Genomic DNA, 16922 nt, shown 5'->3' with positions numbered 1-16922 from the left:
GCAACAAAAATTAAATTTCTTTAAACAATAGAACAAAACTCGTCCGCCCCAACCATCCTCTTCACAACATTCCTTAATCTTACAATATCTATATAACTAACGCATCATTTGGATTTCACTATGTAACTAAGTCGAACTGGTGTGAAATAATTATAAATTTAAATAAATAAAAAGGTGAAAATATGGTTGTACACGAAGGTATGTGAAATAATTATGAATAACTAAAATGTACTGAATTATTTATTTTATTTTAATAGCAATGGAATCTAAATTAAATCAGGATATAATGAAAATTTTGTAAAATTGTGATTAAATTGTCATTCCAAAGAAATCAGAGAACTGTCTTTAAAAATTTGGAAGCGAGTTTAATGATATAGCCTATATGAATGGTACAGTGTGAATGTCTCTGAGAAAAATTACAATTCCACATTTTTATTACAGACTAGATGAGAAAAAAACATTGATGAGTAGGTCAAATTAAAAAACTATATTCACGTTTTCGGTGATACATTGGAAAACCATATAAAACGATCATTTTTCAAAGGAAGAATAGAAACTTTATTTACATATTTAATTATTATGGAAGATGAAGGAAGAACTTTATCATAGACTACGAAATCGGTGTGGCTAATGAAATACAGACACCTTATATATTACATATTAAATGTACATTTCAATCTGGTGGATAGTTCCAAACTAATCTTCTTCATCAAATATTGTTGGCATTAATGATCTCACTATGGAACACGAAAATTCAGCAATGTTCATTTTTAGTTAAGAAACAAATCCTCTTACGAACTCTGTAAGATCTTGAAGGATCAAAAGCCTTTGATCTCAATTTCTGTATAGTTTTTATTAGCCTAGTGCTTTATATATGTTTGATACTTCTGTTTGGCAATATCAATCATAGTAGAAAAGATATGGACTTCATTTGAGGTTTTTGGTGGATTGTGTCTATATGTGAAATCATGGGATCTCAAGATTTGTCTGCATTCAGTTTCCAAGTCAAACATCGTAACTACTGTTTGATTTTCCCTCATGCTTGCAGTTTTCATGGATATCTCAAGATTTGTCTTCTTGCACTTTCCAAGTCAAACATAAAGTAACTACTGATTGATATTCCCTCGTGTATTACCCTCTTTCAAATGACACAATTGGGCCCAAGTAGAGGAATTTCATAGTGAATTCAAAAGATTAACTGTATTCCACCGTCGTATTTTGATAACATTTAGTTATTCCTTTTCTTTTTTTTCTTCTGCAACAGTTTTTTTTTAATACATTTAGTGTTGGTTTGGTTCAATGAAATATTATATGTTACTTCTTTTTTTGGAAATAAATTATTCATTCTTTCTACTATAAAAGGAATTGTTCATGCTTTTTTGATACAATAGTATACCATTTCAAAAGATACCATAGACCAGTTATTACATGAATCGCCAAAACAACACTAAAATCAGAAAATCAGTATATTTTGGTATAGTCTCCAACATACAATCATAAAACCTCTGTGAAATTTAAAATCTATATTTGACATTTCAAAGTTTAACAACATAGTTCTAAATAATTACCTAAATTTTAAGTCAAATGTGAATTATATTTTACTCTTCGATATCGGTTGTTGACGATTAACCATGCAAAAAAGAAACATTAATTGCGAATGTAAATAACAAAACATGTAACTCTTGTAGATATACATGTATCGACATTTAAACCCGAATATATATGTATACCTATAATTTCTCTGATTTTCACGCTACCTGCCACGTACATGGGTGATAGGTCCAAACTCACAAGTAAAAGTTTACGTACAGTGAATTCGTCTTTTTGGGTATAAACGTACATTTAATTTACACGTAAGAAAGGATTACCAATTCTTTCATTTATGGTACCAGACAGAGTTAAGGCAAACAAGAGAAACATATAGAGTTTTGATATGTTTTCTTGGATAAATATTAAATTGATGCAATATTTAGGGATGGACACAAGGTAATATATGCCTTTTAAGGTATATGTGCTATATGAATCGTTTCGCATGGGTACTAAAATTATTTGTCCTTACTTTATATAAACAAATTCCAACAAAATCAAGTTTTTGCTAAAACTAGTTTATTTGCGGGTTATTTAATTACCTATCATATTACTTGTAATATCATTCGTATGTTAACGGGTAAACCAAACCAAACCGGATATTGAACTATTAAAAATCTTGTAAATTTGACACAAACTAATGAATATCTAAATTATGTTACTGCTATGATAACGACCATTTTTGTTTTTGAGAACCATAATATAAATTACAGGTACGTGACAAGTACTAAGTATTTATATCCACCTTTAGTCACAGTACCAATATTGCGCCTACCGGGCAACGTGAACGTGATCATCAAATCAAAGTAGTTACCAAACGCTTTGATCTCGATAAAACTAAAAGCTGACACGTCTTGCTGTTTCTTAATTTATTTCTCTTACAACGACAATTTTGAGAAATATGAAATTTTTATATCGAAAGGGAACAGTCCTTATCATTTGCTCCCATCACTTGCTTTTGTCTAGTTACAACTGGAAATCGAAGAGAAGTATTACAAAAACATTTTTCTCGTCATTTATAAAAAAATGACAAAAAATTAAATAGAGAGCAAAGCAAGAGCGTTGGGTGACGTTGGTCTCTTCATTAACTCCTCTCATCTACCCCTTCCTCTGTTCGCCTTTATATCCTTCACCTTCCCTCTCTCATCTTCATTAACTCATCTTCAAAAATACCCTAATCACATTTTGTAACAATAATACAATTATACATTAAAACTCTCCGACGATGCCTCAGGCACCGATGCCAGAGTTCTCTAGCTCGGTGAAGCTCAAGTACGTGAAACTTGGTTACCAATATTTGGTTAACCATTTCTTGAGTTTTCTTTTGATCCCGATCATGGCTATTGTCGCCGTTGAGCTTCTTCGGATGGGTCCTGAAGAGATCCTTAATGTTTGGAATTCACTCCAGTTTGACCTAGTTCAGGTTCTATGTTCTTCCTTCTTTGTCATCTTCATCTCCACTGTTTACTTCATGTCCAAGCCACGCACCATCTACCTCGTTGACTATTCTTGTTACAAGCCACCTGTCACGTGTCGTGTCCCCTTCGCAACTTTCATGGAACACTCTCGTTTGATCCTCAAGGACAAGCCTAAGAGCGTCGAGTTCCAAATGAGAATCCTTGAACGTTCTGGCCTCGGTGAGGAGACTTGTCTCCCTCCGGCTATTCATTATATTCCTCCCACACCAACCATGGACGCGGCTAGAAGCGAGGCTCAGATGGTTATCTTCGAGGCCATGGACGATCTTTTCAAGAAAACCGGTCTTAAACCTAAAGACGTCGACATCCTTATCGTCAACTGCTCTCTTTTCTCTCCCACACCATCGCTCTCAGCTATGGTCATCAACAAATATAAGCTTAGGAGTAATATCAAGAGCTTCAATCTTTCGGGGATGGGCTGCAGCGCGGGCCTGATCTCAGTTGATCTAGCCCGCGACTTGCTCCAAGTTCATCCCAATTCAAATGCAATCATCGTCAGCACGGAGATCATAACGCCTAATTACTATCAAGGCAACGAGAGAGCCATGTTGTTACCCAATTGTCTCTTCCGCATGGGTGCGGCAGCCATACACATGTCAAACCGCCGGTCTGACCGGTGGCGAGCCAAATACAAGCTTTCCCACCTCGTCCGGACACACCGTGGCGCTGACGACAAGTCTTTCTACTGTGTCTACGAACAGGAAGACAAAGAAGGACACGTTGGCATCAACTTGTCCAAAGATCTCATGGCCATCGCCGGTGAAGCCCTCAAGGCAAACATCACCACAATAGGTAATAAACACACATCATTTTATTTCACCTACATATATACACTAACAATGATATACACGGTGAAAACTATATCAAGGGGTGGGCATTAAATATTATTGGTCGGCTCCGTTTTGACTTCAATTCGGTTTTAAATAACAGAATAATTACTCTATCTCTATATATGTTTTGTTATTATGGTTAAATGTACTTTCTTGGTATATGTCTCACTTCTATGGAAATTTAGGTTACTCTATTCGGTTGCATTCAATTCGGTTTGTTCGATATAAATTTTATTATGATTTAAAGCAAAGTTTGGTTTGGCTTAGGTTTAAGGAATTATGGTACGTTTTTGGTTTTGATAGATGAATTTGTTTGAACAGGTCCTTTGGTCCTACCGGCGTCAGAACAACTTCTCTTCCTCACGTCCCTAATCGGACGTAAAATCTTCAACCCGAAATGGAAACCATACATACCGGATTTCAAGCTGGCCTTCGAACACTTTTGCATTCACGCAGGAGGCAGAGCGGTGATCGACGAGCTCCAAAAGAATCTACAACTATCAGGAGAACACGTTGAGGCCTCAAGAATGACACTACATCGTTTTGGTAACACGTCATCTTCATCGTTATGGTACGAGCTTAGCTACATCGAGTCTAAAGGGAGAATGAGGAGAGGCGATCGCGTTTGGCAAATCGCGTTTGGGAGTGGTTTCAAGTGTAACTCTGCCGTGTGGAAATGTAACCGTACGATTAAGACACCTAAGGACGGACCATGGTCCGATTGTATCGACCGTTACCCTGTCTTTATTCCCGAAGTTGTCAAACTCTAAACTGAAAACGTCTTTGAACGGTTTAGTAACGGTTTGATTTTGTGTTACGGTTTAGGTTTATTTGGTCTCGGGATTTGGTTTAAAGGGGATTGAGAAATGGGAAGTTAGAGAGAAGAAAAAGCAAAGCATAAATGTTTGTATTTAATTGCTCTGCATATACTTAAATCTCTGCTTTTCATTTGGGGTATTTTTTAGTTTCTCGTGCTGTAATTAATAACTTGTGGTGTACTCAAATAAGAATATTTCTCTCTGTTTTATTATTTTTAAATTGGAGAATAAACTTCTTTGTTTTCATCGCTGCCTTATATATATTGCTTCTGATTTGGGTTGACCATCCATCCAGTTTGCAGGATCCGATAGCAGTAAATATGTCCACTATGAATGTGGTGCATGGACAGTCATCTCTTACAGACTTTTGCATGTAAAATTATATGTTGCATGCATGATGGTATGTAATGAATGGATTGGATGATGTCATGACTCATGATGATTAAAAAATACGTGAGTCCATATATTTCTCCAATAGTATTAAAATACGAGTACATCAAACATGTTTTCCAACACTGCCACAAAATGTATTGGACCTATATCAATAAGTGGGCCTTGATTTCCCAGCTTATGATGGCTTAGGTTTCATTGTAAATGGTGAAACAGGCCTTCCTAGTGAGGATGCAGGTCATCAATAGCAAGGTTTACCAACGGAGGTTTAATCCTCATGAAGTGATGAAGAAGATGTCGAAGAGTTGGAGTTTGAGAAGAGATGTTTGGAAAGGTATTCTAAGAAGGATGCAGAGGATGATAATGAGATTGATGATGTTAACGACGTTGATCAACAAGCGCTTTTGCCATCAGTCCGTACGTGACCCTAAACTGTGGCTGGTGAAATGTGGCGTTATGAGTTTTTGTTCTCTATGAATTCCAAGTATTAAGGATATCTCAACAGACAGGACAAAAGTTTAAGGTTAATGATCTTTTATCAAATTCAATCAATAATCAGTCTCCGAAATCTTAGTGTATACAAATGGCGAAAAAAATATAAACATCATTTTCCAAGTACACGAATAATGCCAAGAGTGGTAAATGATATCCATCAAGCCTCTTATCTTCTCAAGAAAAAGGTTGATGCCTTTGTTTTTGAAGTTTTCTGCATATTGATGTGGTCCAGCACAAACCATTGTTATCCACTTTATCTTTTATTTTTCTTTAACCCCAACGTTTTCTACTTTAGCACTTCTACTTATCTCTAGTAATTCTCCATTTATCACTTCTACTTATTGTCCACTTGATTCTTGAGCTTCATATTGTTGAATTCGTTTCTACTTTTCTGCCATCTTCTCTTTATATGCTTAAATTGTATATTTTTACGCTTGCTGTATAGTTTTTTAATGATTATCTTTAGTCCTAATAATTGGGGATTTAATTGATTTTTTTCCTTTGTATAAAAATATACAGTAAAGATATTAATACAATTTCATTGTCTCTAAAGTTTTAAGATAACTATGTAGAAAATAAAGATGTAGACATATCATACTATAATTAATGTCATTACTCATTATCTTTAAACGTAAACCGACACAACCAATCAAAACCTCGCTTTCCACATAATCACGAGAATAAGCCACACTAATCGACTTTTTCCATGGAAAATAATGAAATCTACCAAAAATGAATGAATGGTAACAAAATCCAAAAATAAGGAGTGATTGGGTCAGTGAAAACGACAAGTGGACCATAAAGATATCCATCTGATTAAGAAGCTGACCAATCACAACATTAAGAATAGGATCAACTTGAAGAACTCGACCAATCAGAATCGAGATAAGATCTCTTCATGGCCCTCATGGGGTATAAGCAACCAAAAAGGTGCATCAAATTTTCACTTTAAATTATACAAGAAGAAAAAAGCTCACATCGTGTGGGACATGTACTAGCCAACAACGCCTCTACACTTAACCCTTCAATGCCTCATAAAATGAAAATGTAGTCTCTCTTTTTATAACCACTTCTCGAAAACTGAAACCTTTGTAGAGAGAACCCATAGTTCGATAAAACATTCTTTTTGCAACTGAGACTTGGCAACTTGGTTTTACTCAAAGTAAGATTTCTTCTTGTTGATGGTGATAAGTTCAATATGATGAAAAGTTTGGCTAGTGCGGTTGGAGGGAAGACGGCGAGGGCATGTGATAGCTGCGTGAAGAGGCGGGCACGTTGGTATTGCGCAGCTGATGATGCCTTTCTTTGCCATGCTTGTGACGGTTCGGTCCACTCGGCAAACCCTCTTGCTCGTAGGCACGAGAGAGTTCGCTTGAAATCGGCTAGCGCCGGAAAGTATCGCCATGCCTCGCCGCCTCACCAAGCCACGTGGCATCAGGGATTTACACGTAAAGCTCGGACCCCACGTGGAGGCAAGAAGAGCCACACGATGGTTTTTCATGATCTTGTGCCGGAGATGAGCACGGAGGATCAAGCGGAGAGTTACGAGGTGGAAGAGCAGCTCATATTTGAGGTGCCGGTGATGAACTCGATGGTTGAGGAGCAATGCTTTAACCAATCCCTGGAGAAACAGAATGAGTTTCCAATGATGCCCTTAAGTTTCAAGAGTAGTGACGAAGAAGATGACGACAACGCTGAGAGTTGTCTGAATGGTTTGTTCCCAACCGACATGGAACTAGCTCAGTTCACAGCTGACGTGGAGACTCTACTCGGTGGAGGGGATCGAGAGTTTCATTCCATAGAAGAACTAGGGTTAGGTGAGATGTTAAAGATCGAAAAAGAGGAGGTGGAGGAAGAGGGAGTTGTGACAAGAGAAGTGCATGATCAAGATGAAGGTGATGAGACATCCCCATTTGAAATAAGCTTTGACTACGAGTACACACACAAGACCACATTCGATGAAGGAGAAGAAGATGAGAAAGAAGACGTGATGAAGAATGTGATGGAGATGGGAGTGAATGAGATGAGTGGTGGGATTAAAGAAGAGAAGAAGGAGAAGGCTCTTATGCTTAGATTGGACTATGAATCAGTCATTTCCACTTGGGGAGGCCAAGGGATCCCATGGACCGCCCGGGTGCCATCTGAAATAGACCTCGACATGGTTTGTTTCCCAACCCATACCATGGTACGTCTATCACGCATTGCCTTGTTCTATCTACTATATTTTATACGACCGGATAGTTTATGACTAAACTCAAACAAATATCATACTAGCAACAAGTTTTTATCAATGGACCGCAACCTTTGTTATTACTATTTAGTTTTGATATAAAGAAAGCATTGTCTCTAATTAACAAAATTTATTTGTGTTGTGAATATTAAGGGTGAAAGTGGAGCAGAGGCTCATCATCACAACCACTTCCGCGGCCTAGGGTTACACCTAGGAGATGCTGGGGATGGAGGAAGAGAGGCTAGGGTTTCAAGATACCGAGAGAAAAGGAGGACAAGGTTGTTCTCCAAGAAGATAAGGTACGAGGTACGTAAATTGAATGCAGAGAAAAGGCCTCGCATGAAAGGAAGGTTCGTCAAGAGATCTTCAATTGGTGTTGCTCACTAAAGAACTTAATTAATTATGGATATTAAATTACTTTGCTCTCATCTTGCTTTTTTGTTGCTATAGTTTTGGTGATTGTTAGCTTTCTTTTTCTGCATTCATAGAGAATTTTGCACGTTTTTGTGAGCTACGTATGTACATAAATATATCACCAAAAAATGTGACTATCTTGTAAGCACTGATTTATATAGTCGATATAACGTGAATTTTGATTGCTGGTAATCTGCTGTCACCAAAATAAACATATGGATTGTCACAACTCACAAATATCCCACTGAAATATCTTAATTTGTTTTATTTTATTCATATCAGCTATAATATTATTAATTTATCAAATTGTCCGCAGCTGAGGATTTGAATCCAAAATCTTCTCAAAACATTAAGGTACACTATAGTTTTTTCTGACAATGGTTCAGTTTTTAGTCATCAGAAAAATTCGTTTAACAACAGGTGTTGAGGGACACTTGAACAAACAATAACAATTATAAATTGAATTGTTGCAATGGAAAACACTGATCGGGAGATATCTTTATTCTTTACAAAGTTATTTCCAATATCAATTTTTCAAGAGTTAAGTAGAAGAGTACTTGGCTTGGGAAAATTATAATTTTGTAAGAAAAGTGATATGAAAATTATATAATTGTGTGGTGTTTTGTATTTCAGATTTTAAATTGGTTATAGTTGTATTTATGCAATCAATTTTTATCTTCTTTTTTTTCATAATTTCCTTTGTTTGTTGTACTAAATAGCCTAATATTAACCTTATATATGTTCAAACCAACAAATATGTTTTCACACTTTAAAGCAGCAGTAATTTGGCAACACTTAAGAAGAAAATATCCAAGATATGATTTGGCAACACTTTAGAAGAAAATATCCTTCAATATCTTGGATCGTGAGGCCCTTTGGACATATTAATGATGACAATTTTGAATTGATAGAAAAAACAAGTTAAGGGTTTGTGCTTTAACGTGTTTGGTCCTTAGTCATAGTGTCATACGATTCGAGCTGCTGGGGACACTCTTTCGCTTCTGAGCTGGTTTGAAGTGGGCACTCAGATATTATTACTCAGAAACAATGAAATAATTGTATTTAGTCCTGCATGGCTTTTCATTCATAACAAAGTAATATCATATAAAATAATATATTAATTAAGGACAAAAGAGAAAAAAAAAACTAATTTGAAACAGAGTGAGTTTATGATAACCTAATGATTGACAATAATACTAAATTTGATTTGCTTTAGTTTTTTTTTCTCCTTTTATATAGAAAGTGAAATTATTAATTAAAAAGACAGAATTATGATAATAATAATGCAATCTTCTGGTTCTAACCAAGTCTGAGCTCTAAGCCAACCTCGTTGATATCGACTTGATCATCAAACCCAAGATTTGGAGAACTTTGATTAAATGGAGCTTCCCTTCGGCTCTCCACATTCTCCAACGTGAAGTGGCCATAACCATGCGTAGCACTAGAACTTGGGAGTTGCCACATGTCATGACTACATTCACCTAGTTGGTTCACGGATTCACGTTTGAATCGGCCAGTTTGCGTCTTGCTCTTGTTAGCGTTTACACGTGTGGCCAGATTCTCCGAACTGTCGCCGCCGGTTGTTGGATCTTTAGCCACGTGGCGTATATCGTAAGTCCTGTGGGGAGGAATGATCTGGTGCGACGCGGATGCACTTGGAAGAGGTGTGTGAGTTATGGGTAAGCCGTTGAGCACGGCGTCAACAGCTGCTTGGCACTGAGCCCAGTTCCCTGACCACATCAAACCAACCGAACCATCTACAGGGTTCACGATCCGACCACAAGCCTCGTACAGAAGTGACCTAAATATTGCTACAAAACACAATGAAGGTAATGTAATCAACCGGGAAAATGAAAAACATATGTGTGATGTGATGTGTGTCTGTGACTGTGCATGTAAGAATTTTATGTTAAAATCTATAATATACATTTAGATCCTAGTTTGATACTACTCTGTTACCAAATCTTGAAGATCTCTCATAATCCAAAATACATCGTCACTTTTTCTGTACTATTTACTCGCAAGATAATTCAATGGACCGTTGTGTAGTAAAAAAAAAGGTAAAAGAGATAATTCAGTACCGGGACGAAGGTGATCAGGACCGGATTCGATGAGGTTAAGAAGACCGGCTCGACCGTAGAACTTAGCAAGGAAGAGTGTAGCATTGGCTTGAGAGTCTGCGGATTTGATCCATTGAAGGCATGGTCGAATGGTGCAATCTTGGTTGCAACCTTTGCGTAGAACCCTACACCCGTTGCAGCTGATTCTCATATTCCTTTATATGTTTATTAGTGACAAATATACGTATGATGTGTGTTTGTGTTCGGAAATGGAACTCAAGGAAGTTGTGAACAATTTGAATTTATAAGGAAGAAGTTACTCATGAGTCATAAGTGAATGAGCTGGTATTTTTCAACTTTTGTGTGTTCTTGGAGAAAGTGGTGGAAAAAAACTGGTGCAGTCCAGGCTTTTATAAAACAAATACATTAAAGATAATTACTTTCTCAAGAGAGAAATTAGTAAAATATTTGTATAGATTTCTCAAAAGATAGAGAAAAGGCCAAGAAATGAGGGGAAGGAGGTTGTGTGTTTCAGTGAAGTTGGCATTTTGTTTTGGCAAAAGTTGGGGAGTTCCTTCTTCGGGAATACCAACTTCTCTCTCTTACACTTTTTTTTCTTCTATGGGATTTGCCATCCATGCATTCCAATATTACGACTTTTACCACTCACCTAGTCACCTTTATCTATAGTATAGTAATTAATTACGTCTCACCCAATGACAAACCTCTTCTTCAACGCTCGTTTCTCAATCCTCATCATATCAACATTGATTCCAAGGTCTTATGACTCTCTATGCAGTGCAAGCTACTTTTGAAATTCAAATTAAAGCATGAAAACCATAAGATAAGAGATGAAAATGTGAGGGTGTTTACGTAATTGAATGTTAGCAGATGTTCAGAGGGGTGGAGATACGAGGAAACTTTGGAGATGAAAAGTGGGAGACATGCACGAGAACCACCCACAGAGATGATACCGACAAAAAAAAAAAAACCAAAAGAAAATCTTTAAGTCTTAAAATCTTCTGAAAGAGAAAATAAAAATATTAAGCAAAAATGAGGCACGTGAATTACACACACGCGAGACAAAACTCCTTGTTCATCTTCAAGCATATTTCTACTCCAGGTTTTAGGGAGGCTATACGGAATTGGACCGTATATTTACTTGGGGGAAAATACAATATTTAGTATGAAAAGACAAATTTAAGATTTTTTTCTCTCAAAAAGAAATGACAAATTAAAGAAGCGTTAATAATTTAACAAGACAACAACTAATGTGAAACAAAATTTAATTTCTAAAATTGTTAAATAAGTTACAATTTACAAACGTTACAGTTTTGTTTTCGGGAAGAAAACAAATAACAGGGGCTGCCTGTCGAAAATTTTGCCACTCGTTCTGGTATAAGAAAAAGGGGTTTTGATGTTTATTGGCTTATAGCCTTCTTACAAAATGATTTAAGGATTATTTAATTTTCAGAAAATGTTTGTTACAAAAAAGGTTTGGAATCTTTTTTTTTTTGTATTTTTTTCTTGAGTCTGGTTTAGCATCGTTTTACATCATTAATAAGAAATATAAATGTTTAACTTAAGAACATGTTTTTGTTATATGGTCCACGTCCGAGTTCACTTTTTCAAGGTGATGGAGAAAGATTGATAAAACCGACGTGTGATTGATAGTATACTCAGTTTTTAGTTGTACATTAGTTCCATAGCGCATATCGACATCAGAAAAATAGGATTACCGTTACCATTTTCATCAAATTGGTTGATTTTCTTGAAAACAAAAATTTCAGTGGTTTAGAAATGGTTTAGAAAAGACATCACGTTGTATCATAACTTTTGAATAGTTAATATAAAATGTTTAAAAAGAAATAGTAGACTTTTTTTTTGTTCACGCAAGTAATCAAGGCCGGTACAAAGTTTGATGTAGAAAATTATAATGAAAGAGGAAATTGGCTGAATGATATTAATCTAGTTATAATTTGGGATTTTGTTTTTTAAAAAATATGTTTGATTGGCTGATTTGATTAATTTCAATAGAAATGTACTAAAACTACTTTAAAGTGTGTTTCTCTCCGAAAGATCACGATACTATCTATCCCAAATTTAGAATGTTTTTTGACTAATATTTAGGATATCCAGTTAGTTTAAATCCGAATACTGCTTGGGCCAAAATCCAACATCAAACTTCCAAACATATGTGATTTTTGTTTTGAGCATAGATTAAACATGGATAAATTCCTTTCAACTTTTCTCTTTCACTACTACAAACTGTGATCGTGTGGGTTTGGGTATTAGTTGTGTTCTAAAATATGATATATGCTAGTCATATGGCAATAACATTTTAAATGATTTTTTATAAGAAAGTAAGAACATTCTACAACGTATAAATAAATGTATGTGATTGTTTATAGGAAACTATATACTTCCTCTGTTTTATATTATAAGTTGTTTTAGACCTTTTTTTGTTTTCAAAAATGTTTTGAAAAAACAATTCCAGTTTCTAAGCAAACTATTAGATTTAAATGATTTCTGACCACTAATATTCTGTAGTAAATTATATCATTTAATTAATGTAATATCTCGTACATTCAAAAAATTAAATTTAAAAGATTTTTGACCATTAATGTTTTTAACGTAAAACCTCAACAAAATCATGTAGAAATTTTTAAGAGTCAACAAGATTTTTAAGATATGATTGTGGCGTTGTTTTTGAGGAAATTTTTTGGTGAAGATCCAAGATTTTTTGTTTTAACGAAAATGGTTTCCTTCAAAAATGAATTATGAAGTTACAGTGATTTTTTGTGATCAGGGCCGGCTTCATCACATCCACTTGAAACATGGGCCTCGACCCACTATTTTTTTTCAGTTTCACCTCTTGTAATCTTCATTAGCAGTTTCACCTCTTGTAATCTTCATTAGCAGATTCACCTCTTGTAATTTTCATTACCCGACAACCCAAACTTCAATTTCCTTGCAAAATAACCAAGACCGTAAATACGAAATTGTTTGAAAGTTGAACCATAAGAAAATGCAAGAATCATAAAAATAAATAAAAAATTTAAAACAGTACGATGATATAATGTTTAAAGTTTCCCTCAAATAATAATTTGCGTCGAGGTTAGCTTGTTTTGCCCATTTTGAGATTCGACTCGACCTCGACACAAATTATTACATATAATATACCAATGGCCTTTTGTGAAACAAACTCTGGACATCTAAAAGTAATAATGTGATATACCTCACAAGTGGATCTCATATATGTCTTTATATGATAAGGTACAAGTGGCCCTTGTACTTTGAATCAATTTGATTGAGTCGTTATAAATTTGCAACTTGTTTTCTGTTATAACTAGGAACCACTAGCCAATTAAATATGAAAACTCATCTGAAAAAATAGTGAACTTTGGAAAGGTCGGCATTATAATCCGAAGTGTTAGATAGGTCCACATTTCTGCATATTTGTTTAGATATGAAAATACTTTATATAACAGAATATGTAGGAGTCTCTCGTATTTATAACGGAAAGTTCAATCTTATCTTAAATGAAGGAATTTCAATTCATGATCATTCAAAGGGAGCAATTCCGACTGATAAATTGATGGGAGTGAAAACACAAAAAATGGAAAATAATTTTTGATTCTCATAAAAATTAGAGTTATAAATATTCCCATATGAAAGTAAGATATTGACATATACTAATTGGTTCATAATCATGGTCGGTTTCGATTAGTCTCGGTAGATCTCCCAACACTGATAATATGGTAAAATACCAATATAAGTAGTGAATGGAACACTATCTATTTTTCCTTTTGATCTCTCAACACACGAAGTTAGAGTATAGAAGAAATGAAGGGCGAATAGAGATTACCTTCTCCGCAAGATGATGAGATGAGATAAGATAACGAACTCGTGCCACGTGGCGAAATCTACTGTCCAACAGTGATAGGATAACGCTTGAGGATGGTTAAAGAATTTTTCACAAAGCTCTTCAATTAAGTGAATCAATACCATCACGTGTTGTTCATATTTAATGGTAGGAAGTGAAATGGGTAATGTAGGTGGATGGGAAGTTTGAAAAGTGTGACTGAGACAAATGCACAAGGTTTAACAATTTATTAATCTTTTGTTTCAATTTGAGGATATATTACCAAAAAGAAAAAATGATTAAAAATCTTAAGACGTAGGATGGATTGGGTAGAAGCAAAAGTTGACTCACATCATCAAATAATGATACAAAAGATGAAGGCAAAATGAAATTAAGAGCTGATAAAGTGACAGTTTGAAATTTGTTATTTATGCATAAACCCCCAAAATAATTTTTCTATTTTGCTTGGAACGCTACACTTGCATAAAGCCCCAAATGATGTTTTGTATTCTTTGTTCCAATTGGAAAGTTACAATTGTATAGGTTATACACAAAAGTACGAGTGTATAACACTCATAAAGAAGAAGACAGACAAAAAGTTGCTTTTTACTAAAATTAAATGGCTTAAAAAGGTTTAAGTGAGTTTAAACCCGAAGTAAAGATGGTTTTGTATAGTGGAAATAAGCTCCAAAATTTTATGGTATGAACCATTTTAGATTAAAGTACATATATTTTTTATTCTATTTTGTCAAACGATTAAAGTACATATATAATCCCTAATATTAATTGAGCCGGTAATGTGTAGGTATGGCCACCAATTGGAAACTGGTGTGAATCACTCTCGAGTCTTGAGACAAGCCGAGGCACGGCGTCTATAAAATATATGCATTTAACAGTATTATTAAAATATGAACATAGTTTATAAACGGACTATCTCATAAAAATCTAGACAAGTGATTTTAAAATTAACCCATTGGATGAAAGAGGAAAATTATCTAGAAAGGGAACTATGATCCGATTATTTTTTCATAAGGAAACAAAGGTTAAGGACTATGACTATGAGGAATGAGTTAAATTGTGGATGTTCCAAATATCATCGTCCCAAACAACATCATTGAACAAGACACCATAGTTTCTTCCTACAAACTCAACGTCCCAAAAAGGCAACCACACAGAGCTCCACGTTATCTCCTCCACTACTCCGCCGCCCCAACATTGCTCCTCCTCTTCCGCTGCTGTTGCTGCTGCGGCGGCAACAGCAACCGCCATCGCTGCAGCAGCCAATGAGTGATCATCAGCAGTCCCTTCTTCCTCCATATCTTTTCTCTGTCTCTTCATGTAAAAGTGTTAGTTGTGATTGATGTGATCTTAAAGATGAAGAGTGAAGTCAAGAGGTTTATTTATAAGGGAGAGGTTGAGGAAGTAGTTAGTGGAAGAAGACATATATGAGAGTTGGGTTTAGAGAGAGACGTGAAGATTTGTTTTTGAATTCTCTCTTACCGACATTGGTTTCACGTAAACTCAGTTGCCTTACGTCACACTCACAACATCTGTCTGCTTCCTTTTGCCCTACGTGTCCTCCTTTTTCTTTTCTCCTTTTTTCTCTCCCACTCCAAATATCTTCGGCAGTTAAACCAAAATATCTGGAGATTGTAAAATATGATACAAAAGAAGAATTATAAAAATTGAATTGTGTGATTAAATTCAGCTAAGTGCTTGACTGAGGATGATTAGTTGGAGTTATTATATTTTTGTACAAAGTATGAATGTAAAAGTAAATAATCTTGTGATTAGTTTTATTATTCTAAATAATGAAAATTTTATTTATGAATATATTTCACGAATATAGTATATATATATAAAATATTAGTATGTAAACCAAATAACCTGGTTTAATGTTTTCTTAATTTGGGATATTTTTTAATTATTGATGATTTGAGAATGTAATAAAGAAAAGCTAAAATGAGTAGGTAATATGGTATATGAATACAAATATATAGCAAAAAGCTAAATTACTGAATTTAACTACCACAAAAGTCAATTAATTAAACATAATATTTAACTATATCTTAATAAATTATATATAAAGTTACTTTGTAATTTAAAAAAATTGTTTAAATTAAATTACGCTTACAAACAAATATATATACTTTTAGACACTTCTACTTAAATATATGAGAGTAATTTGGTTCAGTGTTAACTGTTAATCATACACTCATACTTAAATAAATACTTATAGTCGAGTTTTGAAATCATTAAAGTGATCGCAAGTCAGCCATCTATAATTTAATTATTTATAATTATGAGTATAATAGAAAGAGAAGAGCATGTTGCATACTTAGCTATATATATTCATTTCTTTAAATGGAAAAAGAACAATTAATTCGGTTGACAAAGAAAATCAATTCTAAAATCAAAGATATAAAGTAGAGAGATTAAATTATAAATTCCAAAGAGTGTTTTTCATCTTTGTATTATATATGATCTTGTAGAAGGATATTAAATTATAAAAGCGCCTGATCTTAACGATCATATTTCTATATATTATTTTAGATATTTAGATCTTATATTAGTAGTAGTCATAGGTGGAATTTTTAACAAAGTGCCTAGATAGTAGTACTTGTTCTCAAAAGTGAATATATATGATTTAAGTTGGAATCCAATGACCTTCAAGACTTTTAAACTCAGTGTCGACGGCGAATTCTAAGGTTGAAATTTAGCCACGTCGTCGTCCCCACAATGCCACTATAACATT

The 16922-nt window shown here is 34.6% G+C and overlaps 5 protein-coding genes across 6 annotated transcripts; 3 read left to right on the top strand and 2 right to left on the bottom strand.

Moving 5' to 3' along the window:
• The first annotated feature begins 2521 nt into the window (after window positions 1-2521).
• Window positions 2522-5132, top strand: KCS6 (3-ketoacyl-CoA synthase 6). Of its 2 annotated transcripts, NM_105524.3 has the most exons (2): window positions 2522-3857; window positions 4217-5132. In NM_105524.3, exons 1-2 carry the CDS (start codon window positions 2813-2815, stop codon window positions 4663-4665), a joined length of 1494 nt encoding a protein of 497 aa, NP_177020.1. In that variant the 5' UTR covers window positions 2522-2812; the 3' UTR covers window positions 4666-5132. The 2 variants fall into 2 exon arrangements, with proteins under 2 accessions (NP_177020.1, NP_849861.1); NM_179530.1 differs by having other exon boundaries at window positions 2739-4958.
• Window positions 5133-5166: 34 nt separating this feature from the next.
• Window positions 5167-5677, top strand: AT1G68526 (uncharacterized protein; the record flags this gene model as incomplete). Its single annotated transcript, NM_001160986.2, has 2 exons — window positions 5167-5516; window positions 5596-5677. Exons 1-2 carry the CDS (start codon window positions 5308-5310, stop codon window positions 5675-5677), a joined length of 291 nt encoding a protein of 96 aa, NP_001154458.1. The 5' UTR covers window positions 5167-5307.
• An 879-nt stretch (window positions 5678-6556) lies between these two features.
• On the top strand, window positions 6557-9371 carry BBX14 (B-box type zinc finger protein with CCT domain-containing protein). The gene is made up of 2 exons (NM_105523.3): window positions 6557-7783; window positions 7982-9371. Exons 1-2 carry the CDS (start codon window positions 6797-6799, stop codon window positions 8213-8215), a joined length of 1221 nt encoding a protein of 406 aa, NP_564932.1. The 5' UTR covers window positions 6557-6796; the 3' UTR covers window positions 8216-9371.
• LBD42 (LOB domain-containing protein 42) lies at window positions 9043-10664 on the bottom strand. The gene is made up of 2 exons (NM_105522.5): window positions 10324-10664; window positions 9043-10053 (listed from the first exon to the last, which is right to left on the bottom strand). The coding sequence occupies exons 1-2, from the start codon at window positions 10511-10513 to the stop codon at window positions 9542-9544; spliced, it is 702 nt and encodes a 233-aa protein (NP_177018.1). The 5' UTR covers window positions 10514-10664; the 3' UTR covers window positions 9043-9541.
• Window positions 10665-14767: 4103 nt separating this feature from the next.
• On the bottom strand, window positions 14768-15776 carry AT1G68500 (uncharacterized protein). The gene has a single exon (NM_105521.4). It carries the CDS (start codon window positions 15503-15505, stop codon window positions 15224-15226), a length of 282 nt encoding a protein of 93 aa, NP_177017.2. The 5' UTR covers window positions 15506-15776; the 3' UTR covers window positions 14768-15223.
• Window positions 15777-16922: the final 1146 nt, after the last annotated feature.

The sequence above is a fragment of the Arabidopsis thaliana genome, assembly GCF_000001735.4.
Source record: "Arabidopsis thaliana chromosome 1 sequence".
NCBI lineage: Eukaryota > Viridiplantae > Streptophyta > Magnoliopsida > Brassicales > Brassicaceae > Arabidopsis > Arabidopsis thaliana.
This window is presented reverse-complemented; position numbering and strand designations above follow the sequence as displayed.

Coding starts and splice junctions, on each gene's coding strand:
- BBX14 (NM_105523.3), top strand. CDS start 6,797: ATGATGAAAAGTTTGGCTAGTGCGGTTGGAGGGAAGACGGCGAGGGCA. Junction 7,784..7,981: donor GTTTCCCAACCCATACCATG/GTACGTCTATCA, acceptor GTGAATATTAAG/GGTGAAAGTGGAGCAGAGGC.
- AT1G68500 (NM_105521.4), bottom strand. CDS start 15,505: ATGAAGAGACAGAGAAAAGATATGGAGGAAGAAGGGACTGCTGATGAT.
- LBD42 (NM_105522.5), bottom strand. CDS start 10,513: ATGAGAATCAGCTGCAACGGGTGTAGGGTTCTACGCAAAGGTTGCAAC. Junction 10,054..10,323: donor TCCTGATCACCTTCGTCCCG/GTACTGAATTAT, acceptor TGTGTTTTGTAG/CAATATTTAGGTCACTTCTG.
- KCS6 (NM_105524.3), top strand. CDS start 2,813: ATGCCTCAGGCACCGATGCCAGAGTTCTCTAGCTCGGTGAAGCTCAAG. Junction 3,858..4,216: donor GGCAAACATCACCACAATAG/GTAATAAACACA, acceptor TTGTTTGAACAG/GTCCTTTGGTCCTACCGGCG.